This window comes from Colias croceus, chromosome 14, assembly GCF_905220415.1.
Source record: "Colias croceus chromosome 14, ilColCroc2.1".
NCBI classification, from domain to species: Eukaryota; Metazoa; Arthropoda; class Insecta; order Lepidoptera; family Pieridae; genus Colias; species Colias croceus.
In genome coordinates, this window is record NC_059550.1 from 583,756 (window position 1) to 603,588 (window position 19,833).

General features: G+C 32.6%; 1 protein-coding gene and 2 non-coding genes across 3 annotated transcripts in view; all 3 read right to left on the reverse strand.

The window, feature by feature from the left end:
- The window catches only part of LOC123697449 (probable serine/threonine-protein kinase nek3), a 106,437-nt gene that overhangs the window by 85,680 nt on the left and 924 nt on the right, over positions 1–19,833 (reverse strand). Inside the window, exons 2-3 of the mRNA XM_045643970.1 lie at positions 19,682–19,814; positions 14,776–14,797 (exon numbers count right to left, since the gene is read on the reverse strand). Coding sequence (XP_045499926.1) covers positions 14,776–14,797; positions 19,682–19,814 — 155 coding nt within the window. The remainder of the gene's footprint in view (positions 1–14,775; positions 14,798–19,681; positions 19,815–19,833) is intronic.
- Trnat-cgu lies at positions 14,492–14,563 on the reverse strand. Its single transcript has one exon. It is a non-coding gene; the product is annotated as a tRNA-Thr (tRNA).
- On the reverse strand, positions 17,118–17,190 carry Trnaf-gaa. The gene has a single exon. It is a non-coding gene; the product is annotated as a tRNA-Phe (tRNA).

The window sequence follows — 19,833 nt, forward strand, 5'->3', positions numbered from 1 at the left end:
CATCGTCTGACCTTGGCAAAGAACACAATATTGCAATGGTGATAAAAGTATACCTAAATAGGAAACCGGTTATGTATCGTGAATATTAAATAGCGAAGACAATGAAAACGTTCGCGAATTAATGAAGGAACTAGTTATTCATAGTGACGATGATATTGAAAATTTGAATAATTATGAAGAGGCGGGGAACGAGGAAAATACGGGTAATGAGAGAACAAGCAATATATCACAAACAAACTGCTCGACCTGGATTCGCACGGGGAGTTTTGGTTGTAATTCTAATCCAAGCAGGGATAAAACCAATGAACAAACAATTATCAAAACCTATTCAGCCGTTCTTGTGTGTACAAGTGGTGTACTAACATTATTTTGTTTAAGTAGATGGATTAGTACCATAATATGAAGCTGGTGATATTTGAGTCGCTTGTCGGTTTATCCCAAGTTTTCTAGTGGCAAATAGGCAATCAATCACATCAGTGTACTGGATATAGATTATCTATCGTCTCAAGTTTTGACTTTATACGAAAACTCAGACGATGTTGTTAATTTATACAGCGAACATTAGACGGCACATATTGTAATTTCAAACAAATATGATTAGTTGTATGGAAATAATTTATGTTTGTAGCCTAAATATTTAATGAGCCGATCTATTGATTATTGAAAATGCGAATAATCTGGTTAATTTTTACTAGGTTTGTACTAGCTACTAGGTAAAAGATAAAGCTATTTAGGGCTGATTTTTCAATCCTTGGTTAAAACTTATTCATCGAATAACGTATTAAACTACCATTTCAAAAATGTATTCTAATTGTTCGTATATGACAGTTTACAGGTGACATTTTAAAATGTTCTTGTAACGGATAAATTTTAACCAAGGATTGAAAAATCGCCCCTTAATTTTAAATTCTAATCAATGGAACAAACCCAATGGAAATATAACATACGTACATATTTTACATCGTTTACCGAGAGACATAAAAATGTTTTAAAATTTATTAATGTTAATGTGATTTATAGTGTAAATATTTTTAGATCTTCTTAGTCACACCTATATGTAAAAAATCATTTTTATTAGGTGTGTTCACATGCGCTCATGAGTATTTATATTGATTCTTAGATATGATTATTTATATGTAAGTATCAGATTTCAATATTAATAAACTTTTATTATTATGCGGTATTCAATAAATAATATTATTATTTATTCAATAAATAACAATAAATATGATTAAACCACTTGGAGAAATCTCAAAGAGAATATTGATGCACTTATCTATTTCATCAAAGTAAATAATTCAACTGCGTCGATTTTTAAAATAGATTTTTCTATAGCAGAGCTGACAAAGAAGTTGATAGCACACTTGATGGTACGATGACCTACGATGGCAATATAGTAAAGGGATTTCTAACTAGAAATAAACAAAATAACTTAGGATTGGGATATTTAATATAATATACGTCAATATTATAATTTTCCTATTACGGTGGTCAGATACTGGCAAATGACTGAGAATAATGCATATGTACAGAATTCCAAGCAGACATAGAAATCGAACTAAAACATCTAGTTACTAGATCTAGCTACAAATCAAACAATGCAATAAAAACAGAAGCCAAAAACCACAAGCGATGAATGAAAATTGCCACATACTTGTTAAATGTTTACATACAAAACGCAAACAAATCGTGACAGCCGTACAAATCGTACACTGTAATGTATTTAGTATTTACAGTAGGAAAATCACGAGAGCAATATTTACTTTTGTTGCGTAATCTCAAATTATATACAATGTTTCGAGCGGTCATTACTTGAGCTCTTGGTGTGTCACTTCTATTGAGGTAATAACTACGCTATTAGATGTAAAAACATTGGCTATTTGAAAAAGTAATAGCTTAGGCCTTAGGTAATCATTTGGTAAGCCACGTAATATTAATAACCACATCTATGGATGCAAATGGCATCTTGGAAATAAATACAAATTCGCTAAGCTCAATGGAAATGAGAAATACATCTTCAGATTTTGTAAATTAATAGAAATTATAAGCTAATAATTCTTCATTACTTAAATATATACAAGAAAACTCTGATTGTGTTACATGAGAAAATTCTACGTAATATATGCATGCTATCATGGAATAGAATCTTATCGAATAAAAGATTATTAAATTATTTCTCTTTGCTAGTTAGTACAGTAGGGTAGCATCGGATGACTTGCAGCCAGAGTTCTAAACAAGACACCTGGTATCTTGCAAACCACAAAAGCCTCACTACCTGTGTCTGAACTCTCAACTACGAGACATCTGCCAATCTACCTTTCTCGATATAATTTAACTTCTCCCAATAGCGTAGCCATAGTAAATCTTTCAAGCAGTCCTGCAACTAGAATTTCGTAGCCTTACACGCGTATTTCATCTGCACAGAGCATAATCACTCTATCCAAAAGAGTCGCAACGGGCATTTCGTAACCATTTTATACAAAGACACCACATCTTCCTTAATATAATTTAGCATTGCAAACCCCAATTTAGCAACTGCGTCACGTCCAGTACTCGTTATCAGCGAACAAAGGCCCACACTCCGTGGCGTGCACTTTCGCAATGTCACTGCCAAGGCCACTGATAAGCCGTTTGTCACGGCACATAATTGCATTCCGATGATATCACTGCATCACTCAACGTGATCGCTGCTGTGGCGCAATTTCTGTTCACGTTTCGTCCGGGTAATTGCATTCACACTTATGGTGTTGGATGAATTGGTGGCACGTTTTCATCTTCTTATTCAGAGTTTCATGCTCGTGTTCGTGAATATAAAACTACAGCGAACTGATACTATCTATTTAGTGTTTTGATTACAATCAAATTCTTGTTGATAGCTATACAAGCAATCACCAAAGTTTTCCTCTGCGTTATGTGAAAAACAAACTGTTTACTTTCGAAGTCGTTATCATGTATTGGACGATCAAACATGCGGAGCTAGTGGCCCTATTTTTGCGAGAACCTTCATAAAAGCCCACACCTTGATTGGTCTTGACTTTGCTTAGCCTTATCGAATTTAAGTGTCCCAAATCCCAATTTGGTTAAACCGAGAAGTTTCAATATTTTATACTTGGCAATTTTGTCTTCTTCATATGACATCCAACGCAAAATTGCTTCTTTTTCTTAGTATATAAAACAGGTGTTTTTCTTTTCTATTCTATGAGCACAAAACTATGGGTAGACTTACGTTTTTCTATATTTCTTACTGGCGGTCCGCCCCGGCTTAGACCGTGGTACATATTTCGCAATAGCCTATGTTCTTTCTCAGGGTGTAAAGATTGTCTGTGCCAAATTTCATCAAAATCGGTCCAGTAGTTTATAACCCTATTCATTACAAACAAACAAATAAAGTTTTCCTCTTTATAATATTAGTGTAGATGAATTAACTTTTCGTCCAGATATAAATAAATATAAAGATATACAACCAACATAACTGTAATGGATATGACGACGTTGTTTTTCCATCATCAGATAGTAAACAGGCCATAAAATAACATGTTTTTCTAATTCGATATAACAAATTCATGATACATACTATAAATAATGCTCATGGCCTTAACATTTTCTTTACGTTTAATAAAAAGTGTGAACGCTTGTCATTTTGATGAAGTGTATTATTCATCTGAACGTTTGTCTTACATGGAAATAATAAATATATTATGTAATTCTCTAAATTAACATAATTGGCGTCAGTACCTATTCATATGTTTTTATATTTGTTTGACAACGTAATGTATATTATGATATGTTATTAAACTGTTGTTGAAATTTTTATAGTAAGACTAGCTTTCCGCCCGCGGCTTCGCCCGCTTTGTCTAAAACATAATAAATTATATACTAAAACCTTCCTCTTGAATCACTCTATCTATTAAAAAAACCGCATCAATATCCGTTGCGTAGTTTTAAATATTTAAGCATACAAAGGGGCATAGGGACAGAGAAAGCGACTTTGTTTTATACTATGTAGTATGTACTATGTAGTGATAATCATCAATAGAATATTTTCAAATTTAATGACATTATTCTTTGTTCTTTTATTTCACCATGTCTTCTAAATCCTTATACAGAGTTGAATAATCGTTAGTTTCAAACTCAAACTCAAACATTTATTTATTCAATTAGACTTCTTTTAGAAGCACTTTTGAAACGTCATTACATATTTTAACATTTACCACCGATTCGGAAAGCAGTATCTATGGAGAAGAATATCAGTATATTGCCTTTTAAACTTTACACGTAACATGGTCATAATCCTTAGTTTTTTATAAACAAGAAAAGAAATGCGTAAAAGCGTGTTAACCATTAAATTTCATAAGATATAGCTGAAGAAGTAAACTACAATATTTATTAGGATTCATTTCCATAAATAACTCGCTCTATTCGCAAAGTGCGGCTGTGTTTCATCATCGTAAATCAATCAAAAAACCACGTTTTACTATAAACCATTATATTACCATTCGATGGAATAATTCATGGAATAATTCATTCCTTTATGCTATTCGATACATTATTATATTAGTGACAGGTGAAAATTCACATCATATATAACTGCATTGCGTATTGTTATTTAATCAACCGACTTCAAAAAAAAAATTTTTAATAAGACTGAATTTTTATTTTTTGTTTGTTGATATATGTTATTTCAGAACTATGGACTGGGTGAGCAAATTTTTATAATTAGTTTCTTATTTGAAAGCTCGTGCCTGCCATGTGGTCCCATGTTGGTTCTGACAAATCGAAGCGGTTTAGTCTTTAGTTAATAAATTAAAATAAATTAAAAATTTCGTATATCAAAAGAATGGAGTATATAAAGCGTTTATTTGCTTCTATTATTAGTAGTTTGATAAACATTAATTAATGGCCAATGTAATGTGTATTGTGTAGGTATTGTTATACTTCATAATGTTGTTATTTTCACTTGAGTAGTTATAGAATATTATTGATTGCTAACACGAAATATGTGTGCCTACACAAAGGTATATAACGAACTATGATTTATTTATACTCAGTAAAGTATATAAGTCAGATTTTATACTTAAATCTAATACCATAAATTTAACGTTAACTATATTCTTTAAAAGCAGTATATGCTAGTCTTCCTCGATAAATGGACTATCTAACAGTGAAATATTTTTTTTAAATCAAGGCAGTGGTTCATGCGATTAGCGCGTTTAAGCAAACAAGCAAAATTTTCAGCTTTATAATATTAGTAACATGAAATAATATAGGTTATATGCCTATATAAACCTTAGGATCTTACGAACAACTCAAAAGCCGAACGCTGATTGGCTCTGAAACACAAAGGACCAGTCACTACTGAAACACGCTCTTTGTATTTACGCCTATCGGCTGCATACCCGGGAGACTATGGACAGGCTAAATATTGGTTAGTTACCTTCCTTTGATACGAGATTAATCTGCTATGGTACTGTGGTTATTTTGCTTCCATATTTGAGGATACATTTTGATAAAAAGTTATAGTATAGTATATTCGATCGATATTTTACTGTCATAATTAGTGTCAAATATATTCATTTTAGGGCCGATTTTCAATGCTTGGATAAAACTTATCCGTCCAATAAAGTATTACACCATAATATTAAAATGTCACGTAAACTGTCAAATACGGGCAATTAGAATACGTTTATAAAATGGTAGTTTTATACATTATTCGATGAATAAGTTTTATCCAAGCATTGAAAAATCGGCCCTTAAGTTGGTAAGTTGTAAACAAACTTTTGTTGAAATATGTAGGCGAATTATACTTCGAAATGAGGTACTAATTAATTATTAACCCATTGACCACCGAGCGGCCCAATGAGACCACGACACAATAGATTTTCTATTGAATTTCTTCGGGGGCTGAGGCATTAAATTGTAAGATTATTTTCAAACTGTGAAGTTTATGCTCCCAATATACCTAACTAATTTCATATTACTTCAGTTACTTCGAAAAAAGCAGCTTACTACAAGCTTTACAAACCAGAAATTTAAATAAACCATACTGAATTCATAGTTAATAGAAAATCAATAGACAATCTAGACTGCGATGCGTGCATAGACTAGAGACAACCCGATTATCCCACCGGAAGTGGAGCGAGATCGTGGAGCCAATCGGAAGTAGCCCTTACGTAGCGCCCTTTGAATTTCAAATAGTGGCATTCAATTTACATACATTGTTTAGGTTTAGCCTCGGAATCCTAATCCAGTTTTCTGCAAATACTCCTGAATACAAACATTCTTGTCGGTTGGTCTTTAGATTGAGTTTGGGCATCAGTTTAATTAACATTTTGGAAGGAATTGGAATTTCTTTATCATAGTTAATTTAATCCTTAGCACTTATAATATCAATTCGACTTCGAAAAAAATTAGATATATAAGTTTTAGAGCATGATCTGCATCAACGTTCTCTGTTTCTTTTTCTCTTTTATTTGATTTTAGTGAGATACTTTTCGCGCAAATATGCTTTTTCTCTGTATTATCAACTTTATTATTCATTGGCTTTAATACTAAGGTTCTTCAATAAAAATTAAACAAACATAAGGTTACAAAAACAATCCTTCATCCGCATTACCATTCGTCATATCCATAATTCAACCACAGAACCTCACAACCTTAAAACAACGAACCTAACTCTCCCTTTCCTCATGCATATTGTGTACACAAATGAAGTTCATTGCATTCTCTCCCATAATAGTAAAACCACGCGGGAGGTTTCTTGGCACCAGCGCCAAGTTTAGGGAGCGGTTAGGTGTAAAGCTTTGGCGTTTATATCAACACTAGATTTTAAACCCGCATAGTTCCCGTTCCTGTGGGATTTCTGGGATAAAAAGTAGCCTATGTCTTATTCAGGGTCTTCAGCTATCTACATACCAAATTTCAACGCAATCGGTTCAGAAGTATTTACATCCATCCATAACACTCACGAACTTTCTTCGTTCTTGGCACCATCGCCAAGTTTAGGAATTAGGGAGCGATTAGAGCTTTGGCGGTTCATATAAACACGGGTAATTAGACATGATGCAATCGTTTTTACAATTGGATTTAGATGTAATGTTGAGCTCTACTTATTATTCGATTGTAACAGATACATGTTTTGTTGTAAACATTGAATATCTTATCGATTATTTTCCTTCGCTTTTTGAGTGACAACTATAATCCAAACATCCATATAAACGACATAGGTTATCTTTCTTTATTCCGTCTTTAATCCATTTTTACAGATATTAGCTACTTATGATAATCAAAAGACGTATCCACACGTAGATCACTGCGTAGAAGCAACTCGGTTTAGGGTGACGGCGGCACACGCCTTTTCTTCAACCAAGCCGCGTTGAGAGTAAAATTTCAAGGTCGGGTCATGGCAATACCGTCACATCATGGAGTAAGGCGACGACTTTGGTATCTTTTAATCTTGCCAAAGAATTTTCACTTCTCACACATACGCGGCACACACGCTCTTTTACGAACAATATTGATTATTTTATCCATCACCCGCTACTCGCACGTCCGTAGGAGCTGTGACCACATCACCAAGCCATTGTTATTCATCAGCTGCCGAAGATTAGCATCGTTCTCGCCAACATTAGCATTCTGTACGCATGTTGATTGCTGCACTGTGACACGCGATGCATTATGCGCTGGCTTTGCTTAAGTTTATTGAATAGGTCTGTATATGGACGGGTAGTCTTAAGCTCAGTGTGTATGTAGGGATGTTTGTATATACTAAAAAAGCTAAATAATTAAGAGACTAGTCGAGTTAACCTCGATTTAAAGACAAGAAGGAAGGTTTATTTTATTCTGATATCGATGATAAAAAATGGTCTTTTAAATTATTCAGATAAAAATAATTTCCTTCAGAAGCGCTTTTGAATTGTAAAAATACAGTATATTTATGATCGCGAATTTATAGAGATAGAGTCTAAACCAATATAATAAAACTTAAACTATTGATAATTAATTTTCTTAATGATTGACTGTAGGGACTCTAAATATTGTTCACATTTAAGTGGCAAAAATATTGCGTGGGCAACATTGTATTTTCTATACTAATGCTCAAATAATGATTTTTATATACAAAACATAATTATGTTTATTATTTGTCTAGTTTCCATGGCAAAAGCTTTGCTAAGTTTTAGACGAAGCGTTGTGAGAGAAATAATCAAGAATATATTTCATGTGTGTATATCGTACAATGTACATTTTTATTTTCATATTTTTATCAATTAATTATATATCTATTTAGAGAATGGCGATGATGATTATTTCCTTTAAAGTATTAATATGAGAATAATATAAATCATAGAGCCCAACCTTATACCCAATAACTTAATCGAGTTAATTTACCACCTATGTATAATTTCCATTTATTATTATCATCTTTCGGCCATAGTCCACCATGCTGGCCAAGTAGGTACGTGATCATAGCCTTTGACTCTTGGCCATACCAGTACCACAATTTTTCCTTTACCAACTAAGTAACATCACCAGTCGTCCAACCTTTGATATTTGGCCACACATTGAAACCAATTTGCAATGCCCCACATAATGAAGTACATTATCATCTGGGATACGTGACGCGTGACAGTCACGTAGTCCCGGGGAGCGTTTACCCGCCGTACGTGATAGCGGTCACTTTGAAGGGTAAGTAAGCCAGGGTTATAAGTTAGTGTGGGTTCTGTATGATAGCTAATTCGGTGGAATCTATAGATACTAATATTATAAAGCTGAAGAGTTTGTTTGTTTGTTTGAACGCGTTAATCTAAGGAACTACTGGTCAATATGAAAAATTGATTTCGGTGTTAGATAGCCCATTTATCGAGGAAGGCTATAGGCTATATCATCACGCTAAGACCAACAGGAGCGGAGCAACGCGGGTAAAACCGCAGGGAACAGCTAGCAGATATAATTATTATAAGCTGCTTGTTGTTTGGTTTGTCTAATATATTCAAGATAAAAAAGGTTATTTGTTATATACAAATCTTTCCTCTTTATAACATTTGTGTAGATTAGCGTAGTTTTATTGCTCGGCACATTTGCTGCATTAAATTAAATTTTAAACAGAAGCCAACACACCAAGCAAGTTGCAAGTACCTGCAACAGAATAACCATGCAAGTTATTCTAAACTAGTTACATAATTGTATAATATTTTTTCAGTCAAAATTTAAAACAATACTCTACGCCTACGGAACCCTAAAACGAACGATCCGCAGACGCTCAAGTGTTTGCGAGTACGTGACCACGCAACCGCAAATACAATTGGGATTCTGCACTGAATCCGAACGATCCGGCTAAATTTATTGACAATTACCCACTTGAAGTACGAAATAAGTTATTTACCGCAAATAACGCGAAGAAATGAGCACTGCAGTCAATACTTATATCTTTCCTTATGCTCATTACTAGCTTTCCGCCTGCGGTTTCGCCCGTGTGTGACTCGATGTGAAGATAAAAGTTTGTTAAAATATATCTGCAATTGAATTAGATGCAGCACTAAAGAGTTTATTGTTTAAACTATTTATTTTACATCTGAGCATCGTACTTTATTATACTATAGCAATTAGTACGTATTTAAGTCTAGTAACTAGTAACTAAGTAAGTAAGTTTAAGCATTTGACATAAGCCACCGCATATTATGAGGTCATTTTTTTTATTGTATAATAGGGAAGCACTTGACCACGATCTCGCCTGATGGTAAGCTGAGATGTGGTCTATGATGGAGCGCGCTTCCCTAGAAGGTACCCGTTCACTCTTCGCTTGAAGACCCCCATATTGTACATAGGTCATTATTATATGGAGTAAAAACAACAATGACGAATTCAATACAAGCATTGATTTTGCGTTATGACGCATATTTTAACACATTTAAATTACACATTGTTTACAGTAGTAAAATTTGCGGAATTACCCAAAGAGATTAAACATAAACTATTGCAACAATATTATTGGAGTAACAATTTACAGGAAAACAAACTTTTAACTGTTTTCATTACTCATTACCGAGAATATTGTTTTAAATGGTTTAACTAATTTATTTGCAACAGCTTACACTATATGAGTGAATCAATTTTTCACGAAATACGTCCTTTATTTTTGCTTCTACATGACGTTCTACCACAGAATATATAGGTAGGTCATAGTTGGTTCTATGCCACAGGAGAGTTTATTACAAATATGGGCTTACTACACACTCTATAACTACTTCATATTATCTTGTCCTCTGTCGTAAAATGATACATTTTATTGGAAAAAATATGTCAAAAGCATAACTGCTGTCTGCGACGATATACTATTTCAGTTGCACACCATTTTAGACAGGGTTTTTCTTGTACATAACACTTGTTATATCTGTGTATAAAGACGCCCTTAGTACCTACTTATCCAATTAAATAAGCTATCTATTAAATTAGAACCTAAAAAACGTCTCCACAATATCAAAACAACAAGATTAGTTAAAAGCGTAAAACAAAAAAACCTTAGCAAAAACGGTAACAAAAATTATTGACGCAACATCGAATAAAAAGTTATTTGTGCAAGTAGCTCGTAAGTGACGATTTTTTTACTTTTGTTATAAACAGAATAAAGTAAAATTATTATAATTGACAAACAAACAAAATTATAAGCGAACTTTGATACATCTGTTTTGATTATAAATAGACATACCTATAGGTACTTAACCTTCCTCAATCGTACTGTTAAGAAGTTTATTAGCGGACTCTTATTGAAATCCATCAAGTCTTAACAAATCAAACTTTCTCAATACCTCAAGATCAAATCTTTATTTAGAATCAAAAAACAACGTGACACGTACCAGCATACCACCAATACCACAACAATTTACGTCAACTCTCTATTGGCTGAATGTCAAATGCATCACTGATTCACCATCTTTATTATCTATCTCGTTCTATCGTCGTATTAATAAAAGGGATGTAGGTCGTCTTAGGGTTGGTGACGTCACTCCATTCAATGCGAGTCCGTTGCCCTAATAAGGTTCGTGCCAAGCAATGTTTATTGTTTATATTGTTTCCCTTGGCTATTTAGAGACTTCGATCGTCAGCACCAGGGTTTACGTTTTGATTGATACGTGTATATATATACAGCTTTCGTGAGTCTTGTTAAAACCCACTTGGTTATCCCAGAATGTTTATAGAAAGGAGGAAGGAAAGCTTCTTGGAAGATTTTGAAATTATCTACCTACTCTATTTAATATTGTTTACTACTCGGTTAGCAAAGACACACAAAAATTCAATTTATTTTCCCAAATAAATAGAGTTAAGACATAAATTACGTTGCATTGTTCTCTTCATTTGTTCTTCAATAAAGATCAGACAGGAACCTTTACACTTTTTAACCGACTTCAAAAAAAAGGAGGAGGTTATCAATTCGGCCGGTATATTTTTTTTTTTTTTATGTATGTACACCGATTACTCCGAGGTTTCTGAACCGATTTACGTGATTCTTTTTTTGTTCGATGCGGGATGGTGTCGGATTGGTCCCATAAAAATTTTATTTGGATAGGCCCAGTAGTTTTTATTTTACGAGCATTTTTGTCTGTATTTGTCAATATTGCAAGTGCAAGTTTGAAGTCGGTTGTTTTTAACGCAGTTATCTATAAATCTAAATCTAATATATTTTATTTCATTTACCCCGGTAAATGCTTATTGTGAATTCATTACCAAAGAGCTACCTCCTCACTTCCGTTTTACGTTTTCACATAGCCAATGCAACCATCCATAATTATTTTCTTAATTGCTACATGACACGTCGTCTGTTTTGTTTAAAGCACATAGTAAATTGTATCCCAAAACTACCTATAATGCAAAATCACCTCATGATCTTGTAAGCCATCTTACACCAACTATTGTTCCTCTTGCGTCACGTAGGGAAAATATTGAATCGGAAATGGCTAATCCCCGGCTATATATTAAGTCGATATCAGAAATAGCCAGATCCCTGGAGCTGGGCCAGCGGGAAGCGGATATGACGTATTGCTCCATCGATTGTAAAACATTCTACTACCGTATTGCTGGCTTTGGTAGCATGAAGTGTGGTAAGATGAAGTTTATTATGTATTGGTGATTTGGGTTTCAGGAGTTAGACTTCTATAATGCCCATAGTGCCCAAAAGGAAGTAATTGAATATTTTCGTTCAAGAAATTTGAATTGTAGTACATATATAGTAAAGAAAATTGACGAACTGTTGTCGAGAAATCAGCTATGATTTACAATAATTTTATTTAATGTGGTTATAGTTTTAGTGTAGTTTCTAGCCGAAATTATTTATTTTGGAAGTTGTAAAGTTATAATTGAATAGGTACTTATCTCTTTAAAGTCAGATACAGATCGATAAGACAAATATAACTTAGCTCTTTGTGCGTTTAGTAATAGACCAGATAGCTATTATTATTTTTTTCCTAATAACGCAATTTTCAACAACAATTCCTTACTACCACGATACATTTCTATAATTTAATATACAATCGCGGGTGTAAGATAGCCCTTACGGCTACTTGTCTTGGCACAGCCGGTTCCACTGGATACCATTAGCGGTGGCAGATAATAAAACAGGATATGTCAGGTAAATACGATCATGATTAGGGTTGCTAGCGGGCGGGTTTAGTTAATTTCGGTGAAGTTTTTGAATTTTTAAGTTTCAATCTAGAAAATATGTAAACGAAATATGTAAAAACGTAGTGTGGTACTTTTAATGGAATTTTCTATGAATTGAGAATTCTTAAATTTACATAACTAATTATTATGTTAGATTTAAAGGAACTTCAGTTAAAAAAAAATGTTTTTTGATGGATTCTACTACTAAATTAGTTTACACTATACTTATTATACTTACTTTACTTTACCTATATACTATATTTTAGAATAACGAAATTAGGTACCTACATAAATAATACACGGTATATAATTGTAGTTCATGGGCTAGAGATACTTTAACAATTTCAATTGATGGATCATCAATGTATAATATGTTATTGTTAAAAATGTATGTTTTAAATTTCTGTAAATAGTAAAAATCATAATAATAACGTATTCTTTTAGATAAAATCTCAGAAAAACCATAAATTATTTCTTCGGTATCAACCCTACCAACTAACGGGCCTCTAACGGTAACACTGTATCTAACACACCTTGAGAAAGGACCATAGAACATTTTATTGTACGCAGTTAAGGCCGTGTACGCGGTCCGTGCGCTGTTTGGCTCAAATATGTGATTTTTCAAACCAGATTGTCCATCAACCACTTATCTTACAAACATATGAATTACTAATAATTTTAGGAAATTTTATTGTCTATATAGTTAGTTAAGAGTTTTTTTCAATTAATACAGTATTTGTGAATACCATCAAGATAACTGAGCCGATGATTACTTGATTTCACTTTTAGTGTCAATTTCGAAGCTAAAAATATCTGAAATTGCTGACAGATCTAACACACATTTTTTTTTAACTAACTGCAAAAATCCTTATTAAAATAGTTAGTTAAAAGATTTTTTTATTTTGGACTCCTAACTTACGAAATTAAAATCCGAACAATGTGAATTTTTTTAGAAATTATAGTCGACAAAATGATTATTTTCACCAAGATATTTGACTTAGTTGAATATAATTTATACATATTGCAATAAAAGAACGTCTTACTTATAAGATTAAATTTAAAAAATCAACTAAGGTACCTCTATTATTTTTCTACAATTTTTTTTAAAGTACTATAAAACACTGCGCGCGACCCGATTAAAATCAGTCGGCAGCGAGCCTTCCCAGAGAGAGGACATGTTGCTCGGCGCTCTCCTGTGGACCTATGCTGTTCATAGTAAAAGGATAGCGCAAGCCGCGATCTATCGTAATAGATCGCGGAGATTTTGACTTGCGTTAAATTGAATAAGCGTAAATACCTTATAGAATCTTCATACAAGTGTTGAAAAACAAATATTTAGTAAAAAAAATGTGTGCGTGTACTAGACGTGTACACACGTAAGAAGTAAAACTTATTTATGACTTTACAGAAATACGTCGAATCTCGCGTGGTAGGGATAAGAAAAAGATGGCGCGTAACGGAAAAATGTCCGCGTAACGAAAAAATGTTACACTAAATTTTTTTCCAACCCCGATAAAGAAGTTTCACTTCAATAATTGCAAGAATGGACAGAATACCTATATCAAATTTTATAGTTTGAAGACTAATAAAAAAATTAATTATAAATTATTAGCATTAGTTAAGTACTAATAAAATATACCTACATTCTGAAATCTTCAAATACCTAACAATATATTATGTATATATTAAAAATAAATATTATGAAAATGCAAGAATATTAGTCAAAAAGATAAAAAAAAAAGTTCGAAAAGCACAAAAATATAGAAAAGAAATGTATCCAATATGTAATATAAACTATTTTTGAAATTTAAGGTAAATAAAAATAAAAAATGAATACTGATGCCTCCTGTGAGGATTGAACTCACGACCCCTGGTTTACGAGACCAGTGCTCTACCACTGAGCTAAAGAGGCGATGTGAGGCTTCGCCAAATAGGGCATCATATTTTTTTGAGAATTTTCCCTTTAACTAACTAACATCAGAACTGCGGTAGTCTATGGGCGGCGCACTTAGCTTACCACCAGGCAAGGCGTCTGCTCGTTTGCCTTCTAATTTCATAAAAAAAAATATCTTACTATCCTATAAAATTTCTATTCTAACAGTTAAAACTTAAAAGTAAACATACCTTGATAAGATAGTCGTTTTACCTGCAAAAAAGGAAAGCTTAATTAGTTTAGTGTAGTTTTATGACTAAAAACTCAATATATATGAGAGTATAATCTCGGAGAGATATATGTCATCTTTCATGGGACACTTTATGCGTAGACTTGTCCATTCAAAGCGACAGGTTTACGCATAGGGTGCCCCGTGAACTGATGATAGTACTTTAATATCTACCTACTAACATTAGCTTTTTAAGTCACGTACTAACATTAATTGATCGCTGTAATCTAATTGTTTAAATAAATAAATAAAAAAATAAAAAAAAATATAAAAAATAAGTAATTTACGTAATTTTGATAAAATTATTAAATATTCTTTATTTATGACATTAAAAAAAAGTTCTATATTTTTATGATACCTTTGATGAATAATCATTTTGAGCAAAAAAATATGCAAGGCAAGAATAAGTAAATTGATGGTAGGGTAATTGCGCTGGTTTGCCGTCCAGCTTCTGTTTTCGTCCATTTGACTGACCTGCTACAATCACGTGCGTAAAACTTGAATACAAACCTACCTTCCCGCGCAAGTTTGCACTTTTTACGGTCCATAATGTTTATGCAACAGTACTATCAACATTAAAATTTGATTTGACAAGAAGAGAGTTCAAAAAATTAACGTAAAAGTGGCCGCTTCGCATACGTGCCTTGCAGATGTCATCGCGCGAGAGAAAAATTTGCCGGCGAGAAAAGTTCATGGTAAGGTAAATCACTGTTTTAGCTAGTTTACGTAATGTTTTTGGTACGTATGTTTATTTATAAGCATAATAAACGCAATTAAAAGTGTTTATCATACATTTTTATAATACTCTTCGAAATATTAAGTGGACGGATACTAGGTTACCAAATTCTCAAAATATTTGGTTTTCGTCCAAGTGGACGGAAACTCAAACAGCTACGTGAATATTTGTTAGGGTCATTTTACTTTATCGGACCTTTAAAATACTGAATAGTTTCTCCCGAAGTGATCTTTATTGCTATTAGTTTAGATTTTTTGGTTTCCGTCCACTGCTTTGTCAGTGCTGCCAAGATAAAAAAATATTTAAAGAAGTGGACGAAAACTAAATTTAGCTTTAATTTTTAAATGTTTTAGTTTTCGTCCATGAATGAGTATTGGAGTATCCAAAAATTAAATATAGCCATTCTTTTGCATTACTTTTCGTCTATTTTTACGTATTGAAAAGTTTTCTATTCAGTATCTTCCTTATAAATAATTGGTGAGGGCCAGAGTGTTGTAGGTACCTAATATTGTCATTCATTCAGTCATGTATCATTCTCCTTATGTGAAGTAGAGTCAATTATTCGTAGCATAAATGGGGGTAGGTCAGACATAATACACTGTATTTTTTTTGATTATCATTCACTTGAGTATCATCTTTTATTCTAGGTCTGTTTTGCCAATGCAGTATTTTTTTATTATACTTACTCAACGTATCCTCAGAAAGATCTTATTGTTTTTAGATGGCCTCGAAGGAGTCTAAGAAATCTAGAAAAAAAAGACGCTGCGTACACTGAAGATTCTGTAGCTAAAACTTATTATTATGGCTGTGTGTTTATAGTACGTTTCATTTGATAAACAAAGTATTAGAATGAAAATTTTTGTTGTTAGAATGAATATTTCTGTTTTTTGATGTTATTTCTTAGTCCTGTAATTATTACTTGTTTCATTTACATTGTAAGGAACGCATTCCTTTCTTTATTACGAATGATTATACAGTCATCACTAACGCCTATAAGGACTGCCAAGTGCTACATAGATCTCAGTGTTGACTAGTTATATTGATTATTATTAGTAAAACCACAAGTAAAACTAAACCTGGGTAGTGAGAAATTGTAATGTTAATTAAATAAACGTATATATTTACCTGTAATTGATTTTAAACTTAATAGTTGACCTACCCTCCTTTTTCTACACGGTGGTCGAAAACTAGCTTACACTAGGACGAAAACCAGTTTTTTTGGACGAAAACTAGCATTTACCCTACTTTTGCAGAAAATAATTTAAATAAAAAGATACATCAAAATGATTTATTTTCCCTTAATATTATCTTAAAGAAGAGTATATAAGGACTTAAAAAAAAAATTATATGTTTAAGGAAGGGTGCTCCAAAATATTTATTTCGTATCACAAAGTTGGCAACTCCTATAATTGGACGAAAACCAGCGCAATGACCCTACCTAAAGCTAAGGTCTCTAGTTTATTATCGTAGTTTATCATCATTAAAATCGATATAATCGCAAAAATTTAAAGCATTGCATAACAATTATTAACAAAAAAAAATTTGTATTAAAAAAGAAGCAAAAGAGTTGCCGAAACCCGGGATCGAACCAGGGACCTTTAGATCTTCAGTCTAACGCTCTCCCAACTGAGCTATTTCGGCTGGTGCATTACATCTCGAAATAACTGTTCTATTTATAGTATGAATTATGTATTCGGTGTTTAGTATTAATTTATATTCTTAATGAAATCAATAAGGAATGTATTGTATTTATTTTAATGAAAACATGCATAATATACAGTAGTAATAATAATTCATAACGATTTCTTGTAGAATGGAAATAGAGACCTCTGAAGTTTCTCTGTTGAACCTTATAAAATAGCTTTATAATAATACGATAAACGTTGAATAGATGGCGCTTTAGTTAAAAATGTCTTTGAATAATGCATAATTTCTATATAATCAGGAACAAAATGTATCTGTTCCCGTTTGTTTCAACAAAAATCAATTAAAAGTTAAAAAATCATATCATATTTTTTTAGCAACATAAAACCCAGCAACTGAAGTTAAACTTCATGAGGATTTATAAATGATTGATTTCATTTGGCAAGTTGGACATAAGTTACACTGTCTCCAGGGTAGATTGTACTTAACTTTTATATTCTTCTACAAGTTAAATCGATCAGCAGCTTTAAATAAGTAATCAGTTAACAATAAATTGATGCAAAAGGAATCATAAACTACATTCGTTTTTGGTAAGTAGGGTCATTGCGCTGGTTTTCGTCCAATTATAGGAGTTGCCAACTTTGTGATACGAAATAAATATTTTGGAGCACCCTTCCTTAAACATATAATTTTTTTTTTAAGTCCTTATATAGTCTTCTTTAAGATAATATTAAGGGAAAATAAATCATTTTGATGTATCTTTTTATTTAAATTATTTTCTGCAAAAGTAGGGTAAATGCTAGTTTTCGTCCAAAAAAACTGGTTTTCGTCCTAGTGTAAGCTAGTTTTCGACCACCGTGTAGAAAAAGGAGGATAGGTCAACTATTAAGTTTAAAATCAATTACAGGTAAATATATACGTTTATTTAATTAACATTACAATTTCTCACTACCCAGGTTTAGTTTTACTTGTGGTTTTACTAATAATAATCAATATAACTAGTCAACACTGAGATCTATGTAGCACTTGGCAGTCCTTATAGGCGTTAGTGATGACTGTATAATCATTCGTAATAAAGAAAGGAATGCGTTCCTTACAATGTAAATGAAACAAGTAATAATTACAGGACTAAGAAATAACATCAAAAAACAGAAATATTCATTCTAACAACAAAAATTTTCATTCTAATACTTTGTTTATCAAATGAAACGTACTATAAACACACAGCCATAATAATAAGTTTTAGCTACAGAATCTTCAGTGTACGCAGCGTCTTTTTTTTCTAGATTTCTTAGACTCCTTCGAGGCCATCTAAAAACAATAAGATCTTTCTGAGGATACGTTGAGTAAGTATAATAAAAAAATACTGCATTGGCAAAACAGACCTAGAATAAAAGATGATACTCAAGTGAATGATAATCAAGAAAAATACAGTGTATTATGTCTGACCTACCCCCATTTATGCTACGAATAATTGACTCTACTTCACATAAGGAGAATGATACATGACTGAATGAATGACAATATTAGATACCTACAACACTCTGGCCCTCACCAATTATTTATAAGGAAGATACTGAATAGAAAACTTTTCAATACGTAAAAATAGACGAAAAGTAATGCAAAAGAATGGCTATATTTAATTTTTGGATACTCCAATACTCATTCATGGACGAAAACTAAAACATTTAAAGCTTAATTTAGTTTTCGTCCACTTCTTTAAATATTTTTTTATTTTGGCAGCACTGACATAGCAGTGGACGGAAACCAAAAAAACTAAACTAATAGCAATAAAGATCACTTCGGGAGAAACTATTCAGTATTTTAAAGGTCCGATAAAGTAAAATGACCCTAACAAATATTCACGTAGCTGTTTGAGTTTCCGTCCACTTGGACGAAAACCAAATATTTTGAGAATTTGGTAACCTAGTATCCGTCCACTTAATATTTCGAAGAGTATTATAAAAATGTATGATAAACACTTATAATTGCGTTTATTATGCTTATAAATAAACATACGTACCAAAAAAATTACGTAAACTAGCTAAAACAGTGATTTATCTTACCATGAACTTTTCTCGCCGGCAAATTTTTCTCTCGCGCGATGACATCTGCAAGGCACGTATGCGAAGCGGCCACATTTACGTTAATTTTTTGAACTCTCTTCTTGTCAAATCAAATTTTAATGTTGATAGTACTGTTGCTTAAACATTATGGACCGTAAAAAGTGCAAACTTGCGCGGGAAGGTAGGTTTGTATTCAAGTTTTACGCACGTGATTGTAGCAGGTCAGTCAAATGGACGAAAACAGAAGCTGGACGGCAAACCAGCGCAATTACCCTACTAGTATTTAGAACTAAGTATTTTCATTCTTAGTAGATTACAATAAATTTGTGTCGTCCCATTTAACAATTTACTATTTATCCATCAATGAAGTGTTTAAAGATTGGGATTTTTAAGTTACTAGTACTAATAAAATTAATAGTTACCCAATTCTTGAGCCTGCACCGCTTTGTCAACTGTCACTTGTCCGCCATCATTGAGGACAACACCACAAGACTCATACAGTCTGTCACGGAACTTCTTTGATTTCTCTATTTCTTCATATGCCTTTATTTCTTCCTGAAAATAACAAATAGGC